Source organism: Haematobia irritans, chromosome 2 (assembly GCF_050003625.1).
Source record: "Haematobia irritans isolate KBUSLIRL chromosome 2, ASM5000362v1, whole genome shotgun sequence".
In the NCBI taxonomy this organism is placed as follows: domain Eukaryota; kingdom Metazoa; phylum Arthropoda; class Insecta; order Diptera; family Muscidae; genus Haematobia; species Haematobia irritans.
Genome location: NC_134398.1, coordinates 229,467,850 through 229,490,668, shown reverse-complemented (window position 1 = coordinate 229,490,668; position 22,819 = coordinate 229,467,850). Strand labels below are relative to the sequence as shown.

The 22,819-nt window shown below is 33.5% G+C and overlaps 2 protein-coding genes across 6 annotated transcripts; one reads left to right on the top strand and one right to left on the bottom strand.

Moving 5' to 3' along the window:
* The first annotated feature begins 717 nt into the window (after positions 1–717).
* LOC142227319 (clavesin-1) lies at positions 718–9,899 on the top strand. 3 transcript variants are annotated; one of them, XM_075297785.1, is made up of 4 exons: positions 718–1,054; positions 1,528–1,784; positions 9,011–9,472; positions 9,538–9,899. In XM_075297785.1, exons 2-4 carry the CDS (start codon positions 1,548–1,550, stop codon positions 9,718–9,720), a joined length of 882 nt encoding a protein of 293 aa, XP_075153900.1. In that variant the 5' UTR covers positions 718–1,054; positions 1,528–1,547; the 3' UTR covers positions 9,721–9,899. The 3 variants fall into 3 exon arrangements, with proteins under 3 accessions (XP_075153900.1, XP_075153901.1, XP_075153902.1); XM_075297786.1 differs by lacking the exon at positions 718–1,054 and adding an exon at positions 1,100–1,145; XM_075297787.1 differs by lacking the exon at positions 718–1,054 and adding an exon at positions 1,296–1,450.
* Positions 9,900–9,901: 2 nt separating this feature from the next.
* Positions 9,902–20,477, bottom strand: muc (dihydrolipoamide S-acetyltransferase muc). Of its 3 annotated transcripts, none has more exons than XM_075297782.1 (8): positions 20,140–20,477; positions 16,818–16,999; positions 16,352–16,759; positions 16,047–16,228; positions 15,837–15,985; positions 15,569–15,768; positions 10,709–10,811; positions 9,902–10,647 (listed from the first exon to the last, which is right to left on the bottom strand). In XM_075297782.1, exons 1-8 carry the CDS (start codon positions 20,247–20,249, stop codon positions 10,518–10,520), a joined length of 1,464 nt encoding a protein of 487 aa, XP_075153897.1. In that variant the 5' UTR covers positions 20,250–20,477; the 3' UTR covers positions 9,902–10,517. The 3 variants fall into 3 exon arrangements, with proteins under 3 accessions (XP_075153897.1, XP_075153896.1, XP_075153898.1); XM_075297781.1 differs by having other exon boundaries at positions 16,047–16,276; positions 20,140–20,476; XM_075297783.1 differs by having other exon boundaries at positions 16,448–16,759; positions 20,140–20,476.
* Between the last annotated feature and the right edge of the window lie 2,342 nt (positions 20,478–22,819).

Sequence of the window (22,819 nt, the reverse complement as noted above, 5' to 3'; positions counted from 1 at the left end):
ATTCGGAAAGCGAAAGTGAGTTTATTGATCATAATTCGAAAAGCGAAAAACAATGAAACCCCATCCAAAAAAGGGGCCATTGATAAGACTTCGCACTCTATGGTCCCCCCAAACAAATTAGTCAATTGCTATGGGAATAAGTAAAAACAAAATTAATTACAATTGCAAACACTTTCGCGTTAAATTCTTAATATAATCGCATTAAGTGTAGTAGAACATTTAGATTTTTATTTATTTTGTTTTTTTTTTTTTTGTTTCTATTTGCAGAAATTACGCGCTTTTGTTGTGATTGTCTTGTTGTTTGGATAAAGTCAAAGGTCTCCAAGGTACATGGCAAAATATACAAAAATTACCCTTTGGACTTTTTGGTCATAGCAAAATTCTTGGAATATGGCGATGGATTAAATCCCATCATGATGGATAAGCATTTCCTTAATTCTCTAAGAGAGAGAGAGAGAGAGAGTGGTTACCTCTCTTAGATTACAAGTAAGCTATAGTTCTGCTAGTCGACTTTAACGATTTAGAATTTCAATTTTTGTTTTTTTTTTTTTCAGTTTCGCCTTTCCAACAATGTTCGGTGGCGATGATGGTGTCGCTTGCTTATGTCGCTCTGGCAGTGATAAGAAAACGATTTTCCCCAACGCCAAGAAATAACAAAATAATAATGACGAGAGAAGCACTGTCTCAAACGAAGTCGTCCAGTCGGAGCACTTCAACGCCAACGTTTTTTGTTTTTTTTTTTTGTTTTTCTGGCCAATCTTCTTGAAGACCGGACATATAAGTATACGTACTACGGCTACGTCTTCGGTCAGGTTCACAAGGAAGCAACATTTGTAGTTAGAGATCAGTTGTTTAGAAAAGCGCGAATGTCGAACAACCTAAATCCGTCCGATTTCAAAAACAACAAATAAGGAAAACCTAACAACCTCTTATACAAACAAAAAGTGATATTTAAGCTTGAATCATCAACGTTTCCAGCATCAATCCTGTGATAGTTAACTACAAACTACAAAAGAGACAAACTAAAAATAAATAAAATACAATTTTGAAATAAGTAAGTGTGGAATACGACGGTATAAAATATTCAAAAATACCTGCTCGTACTAAACGGTCATCACAGCAGCACAGCCACCTCCTTCCCACAAGTGAACAGAGATTGTTTTTTTTTTTGTCTAATTTCATAATTTTCCTAATTCAAATTGCGTGAGAAATTGCAAATATTTACTTTTTAAAATCATTAAGCAATTTTCAATAAATCTATTTACGCTGTTAAAGCTCAATTTAGTACAAAAACAAAATCAGCAAAATCATAGAATCGTTTTAAAAAGAAATTATTTCGTTGCTTATAAATACCGGCAGTATTGAAGTGAAAAAAAAATATTTTTTTAGTCCATTGAATGTGTGGTCTCATCATTTGTTACAAATACGCTCTGTGGTGCCCAGTGAAAATGTGCTTGCATTGATTTTTGATCCTGTATTTGTTTTTTCAATATTTTCTTATTTCCCCATATCTACAAACCTCTATAGGCATCAAATCAATCCTGAAAATGTCCAATACAAATAGTGAACAAGCTTTTAATCTTCGGGTTGGATATTTCACACCCGAAACTATGGAAATTGCCAAAAATGAATTACGAGAAACCCCAGAAGTCAAAGAAGCTGCCATTGTAGAGTTACGTGAATTGTTAAATTCCTGTCCAGACATCAAATACAGAGATGATGATGAATTTTTATTGATTTTCCTCAGAGCCTGTCATTTCTATCCTAAGAGTGCATTCGAAAAGGTATGTACATATGTGTATGTGTGCGTGTGTATGTACATATTTTTTGAATTATTTAAAAAAATGAGATTTTCTACAAAAATTTTATTTATTATAAACAAACAGCTTCAGTGCTTTTTTATGAATATTCAAATCATTCTAAAGTTAATTTAACAAAATCAAAAGTTCTCAGTTGCTGAAATAGCAAACAGCAGCAGAAAGTTTGCTATTTCAGCAAACGAGACTGTTTTCCTTTTTCAGTAAGCAATAATTGCTAAAGCTACTTTTTACCGTTTTACAAAGATCAGCTTTGTGTTTGTTAAATTAATATTGTCCTAAATTTTGTATAATGACCACTATCCAAATTTAATGGACTTTATTGTGCCCCCAACATAGGAAGTATATAGTATATTCTTGCTTGTGGTGAAATTCTGAATCGATTTAGCCATATCCGTCCTACCATCTGTAGAATTTGCGCCAACTTTCGAACGAATATAATATATTTGGTGCAAAGACTTCTTATTGCTATAGATCACCGCCAAATGGGGCATATCGGACTATATGTAGGGCTATATCCCGATATAGACCAATCCCCAGATATGACACCAAATGCTGTATTTTTCAGTCATTTTTTTATTAGCGTACTTTCAAAAGCCAATTTAACTTTATTTTAATCCATTTTTTTTGAGTACGGCACTAAAGACTTTTTTATAAATTCTAACTCTTTTAATTCTACGAAATTTCCCTTATGAAAGAAAAAATTAATTTTGTCGAATTAATTTTCTTAAATTTGTGGACGAATCCTATTTTTGATATTTTTTTACCATATCGGGATTTGTTAATTTAAAAAGAACCTGCATATTACAAAAGAAAAAAGCTAATTTTGTCAAATAAATTTAAATTTGTGCAAAAATATTTACCTATTTTTACCATATCGGTATTTGTTAATTAAAGTGAACCTACATATTACACTTTGCTCATGTACATATTACATGTACATATTACCCCCATAGGATGGGGGTATATTAACTTTGTTTTTCTGTTTGTAACACATCGAAATATTGTTCTAAGAACCCATAAAGTATATATATTCTTAGTCGTGGTGAAATTCCGAGTCGATCTAAGCATGTCCGTCCGTCCGTCTGTCTGTTGAAATCACGCTAACTTCCGAACGAAACAAGCTATCGACTTAAAACTTGGCATAAGTAGTTGTTATTGATGTAGGTCGGATGGAATTGCAAATGCCATATTGGACCACTTTTATAGCCCCCATATAATCCGACCCCCAAATTTGACTTGCGGAACCTCTTAGAGAAACAAATTTCATCCGATATGGTTGAAATTTGGCATGTGGTGTTAGTATATGGTTTCTAGGTTAGGTTAGGTGGCAGCCCGATGTTTCAGGCTCACTTAGACTATTCAGTCCATTGTGATACCACATTGGTGAACATCTCTCTTATCACTGAGTGCTGCCCGATTCCATGTTAAGCTCAATGACAAGGGACCCCCTTTTTATAGCCGAGTCTGAACGGCGTTCCACATTGCAGTGAAACCACTTAGAGAAGCTTTAGACCCCTCAGAAATGTCACCAGCATTACTGAGGTGGGATAATCCACCGCTGAAAAACTTTTTGGTGTTCGGTCGAAGCAGGAATCGAACCCACGACCTTGTGTATGCAAGGCGGGCATGCTAACCATTGCACCACAGTGACTCCCATATGGTCTCTAACAACCATGCCAAAATTGGTCCATATCTGTCTATAGTTATATATAGCCCCCATTGGGAGCCACCGTGGTGCAATGGTTAGCATGCCCGCCTTGCATACACAAGATCGTGGGTTCATCCGATCCGGTTGAAATTCGGAACGTGGTTAGACCGCTAACAACCATGGCAAAATCTATAGTTATATATAGACGATCCCCAATCTCACAAAAATTGGTCCATATCGGTTCATAATCCATATTGTTTCATAATCAATCACTCGAACCAAAAATAATCTACCAAAATTTCATTTCTATAAAAAATTTTGTCAAAATTTTATTTCTATAGAAAATTTTGTCAAGAATTTATTTCTATAGAAAATTTTGTAAAAATTTTATTTCTATAGAAAATTTTGTCAAAATTTTATTTCTATAGAAAATTTTGTCAAAATTTTATTTCTATAGAAAATTTTGTCAAAATTTTATTTCTATAGAAAATTTTGTCAAAATTTTATTTCTATAGAAAATTTTGTCAAAATTTTATTTCTATAGAAAATTTTGTCAAAATTTTATTTCTATAGAAAATTTTGTCAAAATTTTATTTCTATAGAAAATTTTGTCAAAATTTTATTTCTATAGAAAATTTTGTCAAAATTTTATTTCTATAGAAAATTTTGTCAAAATTTTATTTCTATAGAAAATTTTGTCAAAATTATATTTCTATAGAAAATTTTGTAAAAATTTTATTTCTATAGAAAATTTTGTCAAAATTTTATTTCTATAGAAAATTTTGTCAAAATTTTATTTCTATAGAAAATTTTGTCAAAATTTTATTTCTATAGAAAATTTAGTCAAAATTTTATTTCTATAGAAAATTTAGTCAACATTTTATTTCTATAGAAAATTTTGTCAAAATTTTATTTCTATAGAAAATTTTGTCAAAATTTTATTTCTATAGAAAATTTTGTCAAAACTTTATTTCTGTAGAAAATTTTGTCAAAATTTTATTTTTATAGAAAATTTTGTCAAAATTTTATTTTTATAGAATATTTTGTCAAAATTTTATTTCTATAGAAAATTTTGTCAAACTGAATTATATATGTATTTAATCGGCCTTTTTTTAGCTTAATATATACAATGTATGGACTAACTTAGAAGACAGTGTTAGGAGGGTTTAATATACCTTGCCATCGGCAAGTGTTATCGCAACCCAAGTAATTCGATTGTGGACGACAGTCTTTAGAAGAAGTTTCCATGGTGGAGGGTACATAAGCTTGGACCTGGCCGAACTTACGGTCGAATATACTTGTTTTAATTTAGGACAGAGAGACTGCTTTCTCTTTTTATTTAGCCGATTTTTTTTGTAATATGTCTACCCTCAGATAAAAGTCATCGAAGATTTCTATAGTCAGTTTATCCCTTTTTATTAAATGATAATTAATTGATTTTAATTAAATTTGGCAAATTCTGACAAAAAATTGTCCTTATTTCGATTATTTTTATTACAAAAATAACAATAAAATAGTGTTTTATACAAATAAAGTATACAATTACTAAATACTAAAATTCGAAATAAACAAAGTTCATATTTTTCTGAAATAAGTGTAATTTACTAAAATTATGTTCATAAGTATCTAAAATGTACATTTATTTTATTTTATTCCTTTAACTCCCACTGGAGCATAGGGCGCTAATAATATCCCTTCTTCCATCTCACTCGGTTTGAAGCTATGTATCAAAGTCAGTACTAGGTTAAACCGATAGACCTCATTTCTGGCATATTTTACATAAATTCTGTCTGTCTTGAACTTCGTTCAGCGCTAAGGATGTTTTAATAATTTTTAACTACAATTATTTCCTACATAATTTTCTTAAAAAACATAAAAAATGTAAATACATTTTCTTAAATTAGTAAAATGTTTTATATTTATAAACAAATTCTTTCTTGGTACGTTCACTGTTTTCGTTGTATTAAGACATTTCTTTGAATATTTAAACAGCTAGAGGATTTTTGGGGTTTTAAAACAAAGCTATGCTAATGAGAATCAAAATTCAGCTTTTCGTATTTTTCAAAATTTTTACAGTTCGTTTTTTTAAAATAAAAAAAAAATTAAAAATAATTAAATTTACCTAAAGGACACTTTTCATTGGCACAATAAAAATGTTTGTTAATTGTATGAAATTGTTCTAAGTTTAATAGCAAATCAATCATTACAATAATGAAAAATATAAATTTTATGAAATTGTTTGATTGGTTTAATTTTAATGACAAATTTACTTCTTTTTTTTGTATCGAAGCCAGTGCACTTTCAACTTTTGCTATTATTCAGAAGTCGACTTTTTAAGTGGCTTCTTTCGATTCTTTGATAACTTATCAGCCTAAAAAGATTTGCATTCTTTTTTCTTTTCAATCGAAAATCAACTTTTCGATTTGATGGTTAAAAAACCATTAGTTGATTTGCCTCGATTTAAAAATTTGATTTTATTCTTTACAAAAAATTAAATTTTTAACCAAAAGACTATTTTCGACATTTGTATCTCTAGTGGAATACTTTATATAAATAGTGGCATATATCGAGAATACAAAACTTTGTAATTTATTGAATATGGAAGTGATAAAACTGTAAAATAATATGGCACAAATATTGCAGTAATCTATAAATAAATAATATGAATTATTTTTTTAGAATTACAACTATTAATTTCGAAAAAAGCATTAATTAATAATTTGTCGTGTCATTTCGTCTTGTCTACAATGGCTTGTTCCCGTTCACAGGGGTCACAATAAATTTAGTGACGCCAATATGCATCAATACTGATGTTACAGCCATACTGATAAGGGCATCGAGACGCTCTACATATTATAGCCAATACCAATAGTATAAACTTATGACACATTTTTTATTTATTCTACTACTGTAATATGTAATTTTAAATAAAATTTATTAAATATAGTAATCTTTTGCAACGAGTTCCACTTTCTTAGGTTGATTCCATTATAAAAAAAATAAAATAAAAACGAAATTCATGTTCCTAATGCATGTGTATTTTATTGCCTGAGCCTTTGAACTTATAAATGTTCATTTCGTTGGTGATAAGATTCGTCATACAATTATGGAAATAAAATATAAATGGAATTATAATTATGTGTGTGTGTGTTTTGACAATTTACTGATTACTGATACAAATATACCATACGATGGTAATTCATAATAAAATAAAAACTGCAATAATTTCGTTTTGTCTAAATTTGAATGATATTTTAATCTTCTTAGAAATGCACAAGGACCATGAAATAACGAACTATACAGCGTGTGATGAAAACAAAATACAAAATTGATAAGCTTCTTCATAAATAAAATATGTCATTTCTATGGTCACTGATTTCGTCACATACAATATGTGCATGGATGATCATACATTTGAGTGTGTGGTATAAGATCCGCTTATTAAATATTTTATTTTATTTGTATTTTTTTTTTAATGGAAACATCAATCGTTAGGAAAATATCTTATCTTGCCCAGTATCATTTCATAGTGATGGATGAATGAAAAATATTCAAATTATTTAGATAGCATATTTTACAATTTAACATTGAAAATTATAACCAAACTGTTGTGAGTGTAAGCGATATTGTGGATATAACTTGCACAATTTTCGATTACTCACCCACAATGGTGATTTTTTTTTATTCGAAAATAAACCCAAAAGGTACGAAATCCTAATTGAAAATTAGTCTCAAATATCTATGGGTCTCAGCCCTCATCATTTAAAAAAAAAATAATGTAGGCATTTCCTGTTATGCCTTAATTTGGAATAAGTCCGATTTGTTAGCAAATACAAGACATATTCATAGTACATACATACATTGCTTTTATTGTTTTATACCCATCAAGCATTCTGTGAGTCTCAGGATGATTGATCATTGGAATGACTATTTTTTGACTCTGTCTGATGTTCAACTATGGATTAATCATGAATTATTGACCCTTTTGTTATGCACAAATGTGATGTACTGATTTTGGAGAATATTTTCTTTATCATTAAAAAGTGAGTGATGAAATTCTTAAAGAGTGTATATCTGAATTTACTGATTTTCTTATGTGGGACAAACAATTATTAGAAAGTCATTGTTTTTCTTTCCGAGTTAATTTGCAAAAAAACGATCATCAAATAAGCACACATGTAATTAATAAATGATATTTTGTTGTTTGCTTTGTCTTGCCAATTTGTATGATTGAGAAATGGAATACATATTTTTTCGGTTGAATAAAATATTTTGTGACCACATAGGTTAGGTTAGGTTAGGTGGCAGCCCGATGTATCAGGCACACTTAAACTGTTCAGTCCATTGTGATACCACATTGGTGAACTTCTCTTTTATCACTGAATGCTGCCCGATTCCATGTTAAGCTCAATGACAAGGGACCTCCTTTTTATAGCCGAGTCCGAACGGCATTCCACATTGCAGTGAAACCACTTAGAGAAGCTTTGAAACCCTCAGTAATGTCACTAGCCTTACTGAGGTGGGATAATCCACCGCTGAAAAACTTTTTGGTATTCGGTCGAAGCAGGAATCGAACCCACGACATTGTGTATGCAAGACGGGCATGCTAACCATTGCACCACAGTGGCTCCCTATGACCACATAAGTTATAATAAATATAATTTATGGGCATGAAAAAGATATATATTTTTCTTTAATTATTGTACAAAAAAAATTTGAAAAAAACATCGCAAATACGATTATTTATTTTTTTTTTTTACTCAAGGGTAATAACAGTTGTTGGTTGTTTCAGCTAAACTAAAACATATTCTAGGGAAATCGGGCATAAAAAATAGTTGACAAAAAATTTTTGTGTGTTTGGTGTGACTTTTAAAATTTTAGAAAACTATATTTTTAATTTTTTAAAAATTGGTTTCTAGACTTTTTGTATAATTATAAAAATATCATGTCTCGCTTGTTTAATAAAAATTAATTTTTAATTGAAACCCCAATTTTTGAAACCGTCTATTCTCTATTCTATTTGAAAATTGTCCTCTCATTGTTTATGCTTTTCAATAACCTTATAATTTGAATCTCTTATTAAAAAAACCGATTTTCAATTTCTCATTCAAAACTATTACGTATTATTTAAATATTTCAAAATTAATCACAAATAAATAAGGAACAAAGTAACAATAATTAAAACAATAAACAAATATGATTACCACTATTTCAAGTACACTTATTTTTGTTTATTTGCAAACTATTACAATTCTATTGATTATGAATGTCCCGAAGAAGACTTTTAGACGAAACGGTGTATTTTTATGGCTTATTGCTAATCGATTTATTGCCAAAGTTGTTCTTGTTTGCCTTGTCTTGTGTGGTCAATAAACCTTTTTCAAGATAAAGATATACATACATTTCGTTTTATTGTCATGGCAATACAGTTACTTTCATAAATTTCTTTATTATTGCCAATTTATTTTATTATTGACACAATATGTTAGTAATTGCGATAATTATAAACTAATATTACGATTCTTTTGACTTACCGTTACAGATGAAAACAACCGCTTCCTTCCGCAAAGAACATGCCCTCCTTGTACATGGCCTATGTGTAGACCAAGTTAGAGATAAATTTGTTAATGGCAAAGTTATCAATGTACTGAAAAATGTTGATCAATTGGGACGACGTGTTCTGATTGTGAATTGCGGTGAAATGTGGGATACATCATTTGTACCAGCCGATGATGTTTTTCGCATGTTGTATTTGGTGCATATTGCTGCTCAATTGGAAATTGAAACTCAGGTTCGTGGAGTTGTCTGTATTATGGATTTCGAGGGCCTGAGCATGAAACAAATAAAGGCCTTGTCTCCTACCTTCTCGAAACGTTTGCTCACCTTCATTCAAGATGCTATGCCCTTGCGTACCAAAGAAGTTCATTTTGTTAAGCAACCTTTCATTTTCAAAATGGTTTGGTCCTTGTTCAAGCCATTCGTTAGAGAGAAATTGAATAAGAGGGTAAGTGTTAGATTCGTTGTTTTAAAATGCCTGGCGTTTTATTATTTTATTTTCTCACATTCCAGATGCATTTCCATGGCAATGACATGAAGTCCTTGCATAAATTCTTGTCTCCAGAAATCTTGCCCGAAAACTATAAAGGCAAATTACCTAAGATTGATTACAGTGGCAAGGACTGGATAGTAGCTGTTGAGAAGCACAATGACTACATTAAAGAATGGGCAGAATTTGGCCCAGCCCAATGGTAGAATATATTAAATAGATCTAATTCCAAATATTAAAATGCATATGCTAAAGTTTTTAATTTAGCCCACATTCCAATTTTGTTGTTAAGCTTTAAGAATAATACCCAACTAAATTACAAAAAAAAATCTGTTTAGTTTTATAAGGTTTAGTTTAATAAAATAAACACACAAAAAAAACAAAACCTTTAGTGTCTTCTTCTATGTTTATTCGTACTTTCTTTTCTTTTGGTTTTTTTTCTAATACGAAACATAACAATTATCAATACCCCCTCCAATCGAGGGTCCATTGAAAATGCCAATAATTGTACCTCGTTATGTAAAACAATTGTTATCGTTGAAAAGGAGGTCTTGTTAATTTTCTACTACATATCTGCAAACTTTAAATTAAGTGATAAATAAATGTATTAAGGAAATCCGAGTGGATATTTCGCAAAATATTTGCTTGATGATACACATCCATGGGCGTATCATTAAGTTTCTTGAGGCTATATTGGTTAACAAAATAATAAATACAAGGTCTCTCATCAAATACAACAACAAACAAAAGAAACAAAAGAGAAATAAACTAAAATAAATAAAACATAGGGTTTCCAAGATTTAAGACCTCTCTATTTTGCGTTGTTGTTATTTTAGTTTTTTACAGTGTGATCCTATTTAGATCAATTTGCGATGTCCATTCTGAGAGTTTCTAGTTGATCTTCTTCTTCTTTCATCATCCATGCATTTCATGACATATGTCTTTTTGTGATGGCATTACTTGTAGCATTTAAAAAAATGTGATGAGTATGTGGAGATTATGTTTAGAGAATCATATTGGCGGGATCTTCAATGAAATCGCGGAAATATTGTAACCATTTGGCAGCGACAGCACCATCAACAGTTCTATGGTCGGCGGAAAGTGTTACATTCATAACGTTGACTTCTTTAAAGCTGAAACAATTAAAAGAACAAATTATCTTCAGGCCATATAAATGCATATTTGTATATTTACCCTTTCAGACTATCGGGATCGGGTAGGAGTTTCTTGGAAGTTGTGCCAATTGCCAAAATGCACGACTGTGGTGGATTAATCACAGCACTGAATTGTGTAACGCCTAAAAGTAGATAATATATTGATTGTATGTCTATGATAGGGGTTCTGTACAATGCGACTTTAGGTCAAACTAATTTCCACCTAAAGGTGGGTATTAAGTTCGAGTTTAGCCGCTAAAATCGTCATTTTTTCACGATTACTTTTCTTTAATAATTCATTTTAAGGAATAAAAACTTTGTGAAAATTTGCTTTGGGCTATTCCCCATCAAGTTATAATGATTTAAAAATTCTTTTATCACACAACTCCATAAGGGAGACCTTTTTATGTGGCAAATATTTTATCAAGTAGCGATTTTGGAACCTTATCATCTGAGTTTCGTAGGGGTTTGTCGAAAATTACTAACCTGTTGGAATCAAATCTCTGCAACGAATACACAAGCATGTTTCTTCATTGTACATTTGTCAAACGAGTAAAATAGAAACCTTGCAAATTGTGAAACAGAACAAATAGATACCAATAAATTTAAAAGAAATACCAAAAAAAATTAAAAGAAGTGCACAACGATTCCTTTTGAATGTGATGGCTCTGCAATGCTTGGCAGTGTTTCTTTTCTATTCATTAGTCGAAACATTCGAAGTATTCGTAAAGTGAATTGCCTTCACTAGAACATCGAGTATTTCGAATTTGCTTGTGCAGGCCTTTGGCTGGAATTTAATTCACATGTTAAGGTAAGTACTATGTTCATTTTCAAGCTGAAAACGAGCTTGTTTTCAGGTTACAGTTTTCAATCAATCAATTTAGAAGTAAAAGCGATTTAATAAAAATATAATCGTCTTCATATAGATTTTTGTTATGTTAATGCAGTGTTTTGGTGAAAATGCGAACATAGTACTCACCTTTAAATATAGCCATATCGATAGGCGGAAGCGAAACATTTTCCCGCACCGAACAAATAAAACATCCTTGTCGGTAAAAATGTCCCCCTTTCTTTTTTTATTTATTTAACTCATTTAAAGAAATACGTTTTTTGTTGGGTTATGTCAAGACAAAATATTTGCCAAGTAGTCAGACAGCAACAATGCCTAGTGGTCGGCATTAACGTAGCTAGACAATTTTCCTAGGGGGGGCTATAGCCCCCTAGCTAAAACTTTATAGACTGAACTTATAGGTTCAACTAATGTTTTATTTCATAAAATTGAATAAAAATAGACATCAAAATAACTCGAGAATCAATTTATAATAAAGCAACTAAAAGTAACCTACGGGAAATTGGTGCAAATTGCCACTGACGGACCTATCACAGAACTGGTACCTGTGCTCCAGTTAGTTGCAATTTTCGCATTTAGTGAAATAAAATTATCAGAATAACTTTTTGTTCGATATATTTCAAAAAAAAATTTTTTCATTTCGGGTTCGATTAGGAGCCCAAATTGAAAAAGATTTCTAAGAGTTTGTCCGAGACTGGTTCCTGAGGACCTGTTTATGGGTTGCTCCTGCTAAATTGTCCCAGGACGTGTCCTTTGGGGTGAGTCCAAGACGCGTCCTAAAATGTAAGTTTACTCCGTCAATGACAAACCCATGTTAAGGTGGACAGTCCCTTCCATACGTTTTGATCAGAACTGGGACTGGTCCATACACACCAGGGACTAGTCCTGTACCAGTTCTGTGATTGATCCATTTCCCGTAGGGTAGTTCCACACTTTTCCCAGCAAAAAATTGGGAGTTGTTCTAAAGGCACAACTTTAAAAGCACTTCCAAAAATGTCCTCAAAAAGAATTTAACTATTTTAACTACACAGGAAGTTTTTTTACTTCATTTTTTATATTTTAATGCGTAACTTTTTGTTTTCTTTTTTCAAATAGTTTAAAAAAAGTGTGAGAATAAATAAAATGGTACAAATTACTCAAATTTTGCCTCAAAAATGCTAAATCCATTATAGAAAAATCGATAATATTTGAATAAACGTTTAAAACAAGCGTTAGAATGCATTAAAAATCATAAAAAAGTATAAAAATTATTTATTTGGGAAAATATCACAAAATTTTTAATTCACATTCAAAACACTGAATTCAGATCACACCTTAAGAAGTGATGCAAATTCATTGCAACGGTTGTTGAAACGGTGGACATTCGTTCTATGACAAGTTCATATTACATTCATCGCTTCACCGCCGTACCACTTCCAGACCCAAAAAGAACATTTTCACTTCTTTTTGGCGACGCTTTTTTGCAGCATTATTAAGATATTTATTTATGAAAGAATAGTTCTAATATCAATTACTATTTTTTATTCAACTAAATCATAAGTTCAACCACAGCTTTATTTCATAAATATCAGACTTCTACCACAAACCAAGTAATTCGATTGTGCATGAAAGTCTTTAGTGGAACTTTGTGCGTTGTACGAGTATATACTTGTTTAATTTTTATAAAAATGTAAAATCGTAAATAGGTTTTCAAATTCTGGGGGGGGGCTAAAATTTTTCTGGGGGGTCTAAGCCCCCTCCCCAGAGGCCTTCCTACGCTTATGGTGGTGAGTTCAAAAATTTGATAAACAATGGCAACACTATCCCATTCTCCGTCAAAGAATTGGAATAAAATTTAATAGCCGTCGCGAATTTTGAGCTTCCCATAAGATAGACATGTAAACAAGTGTCCGCCTACCGCAATGGTTATGTTTGTTACACAAAGACATGTTACATATATGGATATTAGTAAGATATTCGATAGAGTTTGTCAGAAGTTATTGTTATACACATTGGATAGGATTGGCCTGACAATTACACTTCTTTAATGGAGCAGAAACTAACTTTTAATAGTGATATTAGTACGATGGTGAAGAAGGATTCTGGCGTCCTTACTTTCAAAAAGTGATGGGCGAAGGAGTTCGTGGATCCTTACATTATGAGTTGCTCTTTTCTCTTGTCACAACAATTCTTGAATATGGTTCTGTTATATGGGATCCGCAGTATGGATTATGGTGCTACAATTGATTCGGTACAAAACATTTGGGGCATCATCCTTGGGGTGATGCTTTAATTCTATCAACTTACACTTGAAGACTGAAGTTGATTAAGGTAGAATTACACACCATGCGTCAATCCGTGCGTTGATGGAAGGGTTGTTTTGTTTCTGTTTGCGGCAGACTATTCGAGCCTTTGATTTCAAAGAGAAATTTCAACTCTTCAATCATCGGACGCATTGTACGCATTGAACGCATGGTATGTAATTCTACCTTTAGGATATCTACTCTTACGAGCCGACGGATGATTTTAAATAAGAGATTCCCTGTTCGGATCTGGGATCTAGAATTGGGTTAAACGTCCTCTTTAGGCCATCTAGTAATCATCGGTCTCATGTTATTGAGTTTCTACGCATCAATTACGTATTGGTTGAACCTAGTTGGTAAACTTCTCTCACTCAAAGCTGCCCAATTGTATATTTAGTTCAATTGCAAGGGACCTCGTTTTTGGATCCTACGGAGGCTAGTATAAGAGTATAAGTACAGTGTAAGAACAATAAACTGATGGCTAAGAATCATTCTGGGGGCTCAGTACATCAGATAAAAAGATCAGATTCATCATCTCGAGGATACAAATTAAAACAGGGTGACAGCTTTAAATACTGAAATCATAGACACAACTACGGTTATAAATTTTCAGCATATCAAAAAAAAATTCCTGTTAAAGGGGGCTTCGGTTTATTAGCATTATATTCCATGTAGCACACAGCATAGACTAATGAAATACTAAAGGATGTCAGTAAATTGAACTATGAAGCATAAAAAATAAAAAATAAATAAAGATCTAGTCCAGAAAAAAGTTACAAAAAAGCTGGATTTAAAAAAATCCGAATTGTAGCTAAAAGTTAATATCGCCTGATCGAAGTGTAAAATAGGAAGGCGGTAACTCATTCCATACTTCGTGTTGCAGTAAGCAGAGTTAAAATGGCTACCATGGCAGCTTATCAAAACATATTTAACTACGAAAGAAAACTTGCCTCTTGAAAATTTTTCACCATTCCAACATTCACACACAAGTACATAGAAGGTTCTCTAAGAAGAAAACAATCGTTGTTAATGATTTATAAAGCAGACTGGATTAGTCCTACATTACATATCATATCGCAACGATATCCTTTAGTTTGTCATCAGAGAACGAATATGGAAACATATTAGTAGACTCTATTTGGAATAACCTATTTGTGACATATAACGACTTCCACCACATCTTGCCAATTTTGGGGATTATGTTTTCTTTAAGCAAACTTAGCTTTAAGAAGCTAATATACATCCTAATTTTCAAAAATTTCGCTTTAATAAAATGTGGTTGTGTTGGATTGTGATCAATTGTGGATTGTAACCAACGTAAATATTTACATAAAAGAATTTGTTCAATTGGAGAAACAGAATGTGTGTACTACAAAATTTATGCATTCCCAATTTGGGAAAAAGTGCTAGAGGTTAAAAATTGCTTGTTTAAGAGAAACTCTTCAGTATAATTGTTAACATATATTTTAAGTACCGCTTTATGGCCTATTTTCAATTCCGAAAGCGAGTGATAGCGCGCATATTCCTACTGTCCTTTCTACAAAGGTCTATTTAGCCACTATATATCTATAGGCATTGGAAGTATGCAAAGTCGTCATTTTTTGATGTTTCGCAATTTTTCCAATAACCAAATAGAGTGTTAATGTCATCTAAGAACCTTAGAGAGCTCATTACTACCGTACTCGCCTATTTTGTTTTGGAAATATTTCGAAACTATTTTTGTATCACTTAGAACGCGCTAGTTTTTAAAAAATTATAATCCACTTACCGAACATGCCCAAATTCGAAACACTGACAGTGCCACCTTGGAATTCTTGTGGTTTCAATTTGTTTTCCCTGGCTCTACCAGCCAATTCCTTGATCTCTTTGGAAATATCAATGACACCCTTGCGATCAGCACCGAAGATTATTGGAGTTATTAAACCACGATCAGTTGATACAGCCACGGAGACATCAACATTATCAAATCTGAGGAGATAAGTTAAATGTGGAAATTAAACATAAATTAAATATATTAGTGGTAATTTTTTTCCTACTGTCTGATTACATTTCCCATCCAATAGCTATTGGATTCTGGCACCTTACGACAAGCAATGGCGGTGGCTTTAATGATAAAATCATTGACAGATACTTTAACGCCTTGTTTCTCGTATTTCTTGTTGATCTTCGAGCGAAGTTTCATGAGCTGTAATTGTACACAAGATATTAGAAATGCAAGGTTGCATGATTTTTTCAATAACAATTACATTGTCCACTTGGCACTCTACGGTGACATAGTAATGAGGTATTTGTTGTTTGGATTCCAATAGACGCTTAGCAATGACACCCCTAATATTGCTAACGGGTATGTCTATATAGCCACCTTGTGGTGCAACGGGTCCGGCAGCGGGAGCTCCTGCTGTAGCTGTGGGCTGAGCAGCAGCCATGCCTGCAAGATCGGAGGATTTTATTGAGCCATAAACACCACTGCCACGACCTGCATGCAAAGGTATGGAATTAGTAAATGCAGAGTGGAACAGTTAAAAACACAAAAAGGACAGCGATAATAAACCTTCTAAACGTAATTGCTGGGCTTCGGCCAATCTCTTAGCCATAGGACTGGCATATACACGTGGACCACGTTGTTCCACTGCTGTCATAGGCTTACCGCCAGCAGGTGCAGCAACTGGTACTACGACTGGTGCTGGTGCGGGCTCGGCTGCAGCAACTGGTGGTGGTGGAGGAGGAGCAGCAGCGGCCGGTGCAGGGGCAGGTTTCGGAGCTGCTGCAGGTGATCCAGTATCTTTGAAGTCTTTGAAAGCGGCTATATCGGCGGCATCTTGAACAATAATACACACCAATTTTCCTATAGCCACATCTTTAGTACCGGCAGGAATCATAATTTTGGCCAAATAACCCTCTTCAGGTGTTTCAAAGCCCATGGTGGCCTTATCTGTCTCAATTTCAGCCAATAAATCACCTAAAACAAAGAATGGTAATCCACAGAACTACAAAAAAAGGAATTGTCAATCACATACCTTCATTCAGTTTATCACCCTCCTTTTTCTCCCAGCTAATAATTGTACCCTGTTCCATAGTAGGTGACAATGCAGGCAATGCCACTTTTATATGATCGGGATAATCGGCATAGGCACGTACGAAATTTGTACTCCATGCTCCCAAAGGTTTGTTAGGTGCAACCAGAATTTGTCGCGAAGCTCTTGAAATGAATATGAAGATTTATATATAAATCAACCAACCAAATTTGTATTAACTTTAAACATAGTTATAATTAAGTATTTTAAGCAATCATTCATTATTGAACTTTTATTAAATACAGTTTAATGAAAGGACTTAATTTATTTAAACCGTAAAGCTATAAATGGAACAATACATTGGTAGAAGATTTAAGATGAACATAAAGGGTGATTCTTTTGAGGTTAGGATTTTCATGCATTAGTATTTGACAGATCACGTGGGATTTCAGACATGGTGTCAAAGAGAAAGATGCTCAGTATGCTTTGACATTTCATCATGAATAGACTTACTAACGAGCAACGCTTGCAAATCATTGAATTTTATTACCAAAATCAGTGGCAGAAAATCCGCTTTTTTATCGACAAATTTTGTTCAGCGATGAGGCTCATTTCTGGTTGAATGGCTACGTAAATAAGCAAAATTGCCGCATTTGGAGTGAAGAGCAACCAGAAGCCGTTCAAGAACTGCCCATGCATCCCGAAAAATGCACTGTTTGGTGTGGTTTGTACGCTGGTGGAATCATTGGACCGTATTTTTTCAAAGATGCTGTTGGACGCAACGTTACGGTGAATGGCGATCGCTATCGTTCGATGCTAACAAACTTTTTGTTGCCAAAAATGGAAGAACTGAACTTGGTTGACATGTGGTTTCAACAAGATGGCGCTACATGCCACACAGCTCGCGATTCTATGGCCATTTTGAGGGAAAACTTCGGAGAACAATTCATCTCAAGAAATGGACCGTTAAGTTGGCCACCAAGATCATGCGATTTGACGCCTTTAGACTATTTTTTGTGGGGCTACGTCAAGTCTAAAGTCTACAGAAATAAGCCAGCAACTATTCCAGCTTTGGAAGACAACATTTCCGAAGAAATTCGGGGTATTCCGGCCGAAATGCTCGAAAAAGTTGCCCAAAATTGGACTTTCCGAATGGACCACCTAAGACGCAGCCGCGGTCAACATTTAAATGAAATTATCTTCAAAAAGTAAATGTCATGGACCAATCTAACGTTTCAAATAAAGAACCGATGAGATTTTGCAAATTTTATGCGTTTTTTTTTTTTTAAAAAGTTATCAAGCTCTTAACAAATCACCCTTTAGAATCAGGCAGCTCTTATTGCAATGAGAAAATATTTTCGAAATGTTGGTTTTTTATATCATTCAACATAATTTCCTTTCAAATTGTCAGAGTTGACCCAACTTTCAAGATCTGCAAATTTTGCCAACTAATATCTGTGGTGCCCAAGAAATTATAATGGAAGCAAACGAATTACTTAGCCCAAGTCGAATAACTTTTTATAAGGTGGGTGCATGTGAGTTTCATGTTCAAAGTGTACCCTTTGCTTTGACATATGGTTTTTATTTAATTCCTCTTCGCATCATCCCAATAACTTACCAAAGTAAAAATATGACCGATTTACTCTTCTCCTGGTAGAAGATGTGAATAACATTTTATCAAAAGGAAGTAGTCATCAGCTCTCCGACCGATATTACAGTATTTGACTTCGAAGTTTCCCTTGGACAGCGTCAAAAAATATCAGTGTGAGAGTAAAGAGATATCCATCGAATGGTATAAACGAGACACGTATCTTACCGACAGCTGTCTCATGCTAAAAATGTCGAGCTGAAATGTACTTTTAATTTCTACTAAATCGGCAACCTCGTACTCAATTAATCTCGAATACGAGATTATTGTCTGTGGTAGCCGTTTTTGGAGAGCAACAAAAAGTTGCAGGGACACAATTTCAATCAAAATATTTAATGATAGGCATCAACGGGAAAGAACCTTTTTCTATTGAATTTTGAATAAGATCATTAAGGTTTATATAGTCGATTCGGAGCTTCCAGACACCAAAATTATGCTCTGATGAAAATCATTTTTATAACTTCTTGTTCCAAAGATAAATTCTTCGTATTCATAAGTTAAAATAAATTGGAAGGTTGATATAATAGGAGCCATATTTTTTTTTGGGTTAAAGTTATAAGGACACATATTTTCTGCCATCTAAAATTGCAGAATAATCTGTTACGGCGTCTCTAATAGAATGACTGCATTAAATCTTTAAATCTTGGACATTATGAAATTCTTTTTGCCATCCTATGCGGTACCTTGTATTTATTATAATTCACCCCATCGACTTTCTAAACGGGCAAAGATAATTTTTGTGATTCATTCCTACTTTATGTCACGCGCACTTCTAATCCCTGCACCAAAAAATGATGAATTTCAATAGGTCTTCAAGAATTTATAACGTTTCGGTTATCTTGCGACGTCATTACTTATGTATGTGCATATAAAAATATAAGTGTTTCTTCAATAAGCGTTGGTGAAATTTTACATTCACTTTTCCAACCAACGTCAATCTTGTGCTGACGTAACCATCTAGGATTCTTTTTTTCCACAACTTCCCCCCATCATTGAAAGTGAATCTTATTGAATTTTATACCGGCTCTTAGATAATATTCACCGGGCATTGTAATCGTTTCATACGTTATCAGAAAGCATGCAAATTGTAACAAAAAAAAACAATACCTTCCCTAACAAAACAAAATAGTACATGTAAACAAAATTGGCTGCCATATGCTTTAAATTCAAAACAAAATAAGATAGATTAAGTTAGTTCGCCCTCTTTGGGAGGAAAACAATTATGTATTCTTTTTTCTAATTCAATTGCCGAACGGCATCTGTGACGACATCTAGTGTAGTGATAATGGGGGGCATGATTCGATGATTTGTCTAAACGTATGTTATGCCAACAACATGTTAATTTGGGGCATTTTTTTCTATGCTCCGCGCTACCTCTTCACATTCGTCTATACCTTGGGGATTAATTGCAATTGTATTTAAAAATGTAAATTGTTGTAGTCACAAAAGATTTGCATTAAGGTAAGAAATACAATGTTGATTAGTTTCATTGCTACTTTCGGCTATCCAAAACAATCACCACCGTTTCACAACTTTCATTGCTGACTGACATTGAGATTACACAACAGTTTATAACCTTAAAAGTGCACTGAAGTTATTGGAACATTGAATTGCTAATGGGAGAGCTTGGGAAGGATTGTCCGCAAAAATATTAAAAGTGTTGTTAGTTAGGCCCACCTGATTAAGGGTATGTTCCTCGCTGCTTGCGTACTAAGTACTCTGGCAGCAGCTTTAGACACAGATCTGCGAAGAATCCATTCGTTGCGAGTAGCAATTGTCCTCAGCATTTTGTATGCTAAAACTTATGACTGACTGCTGACACGGCTTTTCGTTTTTCGGTCTACTTATTTAGTTCTCTATCGCCACACGAAACAGTTCGTTTTTTAGTTTATGTAAACGTTATGGACCAATTCGATTCGAAATCCAATCAAAACCCGATTTTCCACCGACCTTACTATTTTTTGCTAGGTCAAATCGCACTCTTCTTCTTCTTCTGTACCGAAAGTCAATGGAACTAATGCCGAAATGTCACATTCTCTTCTTCTTACAATTACAAAAAAACAAAACAAGTGAAGTGATTTCTCGGTCTTCTTTTGTAGTAGACCTCCCCAAATTAAATCGTATGGACGCCGCGTATGTAAAATCAAATAATAATTGAGAATCATGCCCCCTTCAGACGATGCTTTTATTTGTACGACTTTTTGGGCATTATAGAAAACATATGGCAAAGGTGAATTATGCGTAGAGAATGAAGCCGCCGAGTCGCGCCGCTGATTTCAGTCGCCGCCGGCCATCTCGACTCAAATTTAGCCGCCAATTAATGAAAAATATCGATTAATAATTGTCGTATTTTTGCCAAAATGTCGAACCCTCCACCCACAATCAATCAGTTTCAAACTGCTATAACAGTTTTGCAAAAATTTAGCTCAGAAAATATTAACGAAATGTAAATTAGATTGTAAGATTGGTTGTACAACTAATCTCATTAGCATTCGAATAACTTCAAATTGATTTTATAATGGATAATTGACTTCCGCCGGATGGACAAATTTATATCGACATCTGCTATGCAAAGACAGTATACGTAGGAAGATGGGAAATTGGCTACTGAGCACATCAAACCGTTTACGGTGTTAGTTTTATACTTTTCGTTTATCGAACCAAACGCGTAAACGACAAGTATTGACATAGCATTAAAATGCAAATAAAAAGAAATTAAGTGCAGGAAATAAATTTCCAAAAAGGGAAAAATGTAATTTTTTTGTTGTTGCCTAAAATTTATCATTGTTTCATTAAGAAAATTAAGTTTTTCATCTAAAAAATAAAAACGAAAAACAAATAAAAAAATTACAAACGTGTATGGAACTAATGCGCTTTACGGATTATCAGTTTTTCCGGACGACAGTGCTCGCGTCGAACATATCCCATATATTGTGCACAGTATAAGTTAAATCCGAAACCATAATCGATACTGCTGCATGTTTATGGGATCGATAACACATTTACATCACATTTTATAGTGATAATAGCCCTCCGCCGAATAAACTAATTTATATCGGCTTGACGACTAAGCTGATATAAATTAGTTTATTCGGCGGAGGGCTATTATCACTATAAAATCAATTTTAAGACACCCGAACAGAGAATGAAGCCGACCCATTTTTGTCGGCGGCGGCGGACACTAAATTTTTGCCTCCGGCGGCGGCGGCTTGACGGCTGAGCCGATATAAATTTGTTCACTCGGCGGCGGACAATTATCCGTTATAAAATCAATTTGAAGTTAATCGAATGGTAATGAGATTATTTGTACGACCTATCTTACAAACAAATTTACTTTTCGTTCGCATTTTCTGAGCTAAATTTTTGCTAAATTATTATAGCAGCTTAAATATGATTGGTTGTGTTCAAAATTTTGAAAAAAATACGACAATTATATATAAATTTTTCTGATTTAAATCGACATTTTTGACTAATGCGCTTTACAGACTATCAGTTATTCCGGACGGAATGTCGGTGTTTGTAAAGAATCTTATAGTGTGTCGGATCGATACGACTTGTCGGCGATGACTAAATAATCGGTAAATATGTTATCGGTCCCATAAACATGCAGCAGTATCGATTATGCCTTCGGACTTAACTTATAATGTGCACAATATATGGGATATGTACGACACGAGCACTGTCGTCCGGAATAACTGATAGTCTGTAAAGCGCATAATTGGCGGCTACATTTGAGTCGAGATGAGTCGACGTATTCGGCGGCGGCTTCGACTGGCAAAAAATGGTCGGCGGCGACTGAAATCGGCGGCGCGACTCGGCGGCTTCATTCTCTGCACCCGAATGGCAATCAATTTCATTGTAAGATTGTACAACCAATCTTACAATCACATTTCCATTTCATTCAAATTTTCTGAGCTAAATTTTTGCAAAATTATTATAGCAACTGCTTGATTGTGGGTGGAGGGTTCAAAATTTTAGCCAAAATACAGCAGGTTTTAATAAATTTTCCTGATTTAAAACTATATTTTTTTGAAGTCGAGAGGAGCCGACATATTCGGCGTCTGCGTTGACTGGAAAAATGGTCGGCGGCAACTAAAATCAGCGGCGCGAATTCTTCATTCTCTGTTCACGTCGAGTTGAGATGTTTTAGTTTGACGGTTGTCATGGAAACTCGAAATTCCCATTTACTCTAAATTCAAATATATGCACCTTTTGCTCAAATAAATACCGCGATCGCAAAGGGAAAAATTTTTAAAGATATCTTCACATCCCTATGTTCTTCAAAGCCTTTTTTTATTCGTTTTTTCTATGAAATTGATTTTAACAAATTGACACATATTTTGAAAAGAGTATGTTC

What these genes read in the sequence shown, in the direction of transcription:
- LOC142227319 (XM_075297785.1), top strand. Translation starts at nt 1,548, where the DNA reads ATGTCCAATACAAATAGTGAACAAGCTTTTAATCTTCGGGTTGGATAT. An exon ending in CTAAGAGTGCATTCGAAAAG is followed by an intron (nt 1,785 to 9,010) that starts GTATGTACATAT and finishes TTACCGTTACAG; the next exon opens with ATGAAAACAACCGCTTCCTT. An exon ending in GAGAGAAATTGAATAAGAGG is followed by an intron (nt 9,473 to 9,537) that starts GTAAGTGTTAGA and finishes CTCACATTCCAG; the next exon opens with ATGCATTTCCATGGCAATGA.
- muc (XM_075297781.1), bottom strand. Translation starts at nt 20,249, where the DNA reads ATGCTGAGGACAATTGCTACTCGCAACGAATGGATTCTTCGCAGATCT. An exon ending in AGGAACATACCCTTAATCAG is followed by an intron (nt 17,000 to 20,139) that starts GTGGGCCTAACT and finishes ATTCATTTCAAG; the next exon opens with AGCTTCGCGACAAATTCTGG. An exon ending in TTCGAATTTGGGCATGTTCG is followed by an intron (nt 10,812 to 15,568) that starts GTAAGTGGATTA and finishes ATCTACTTTTAG; the next exon opens with GCGTTACACAATTCAGTGCT.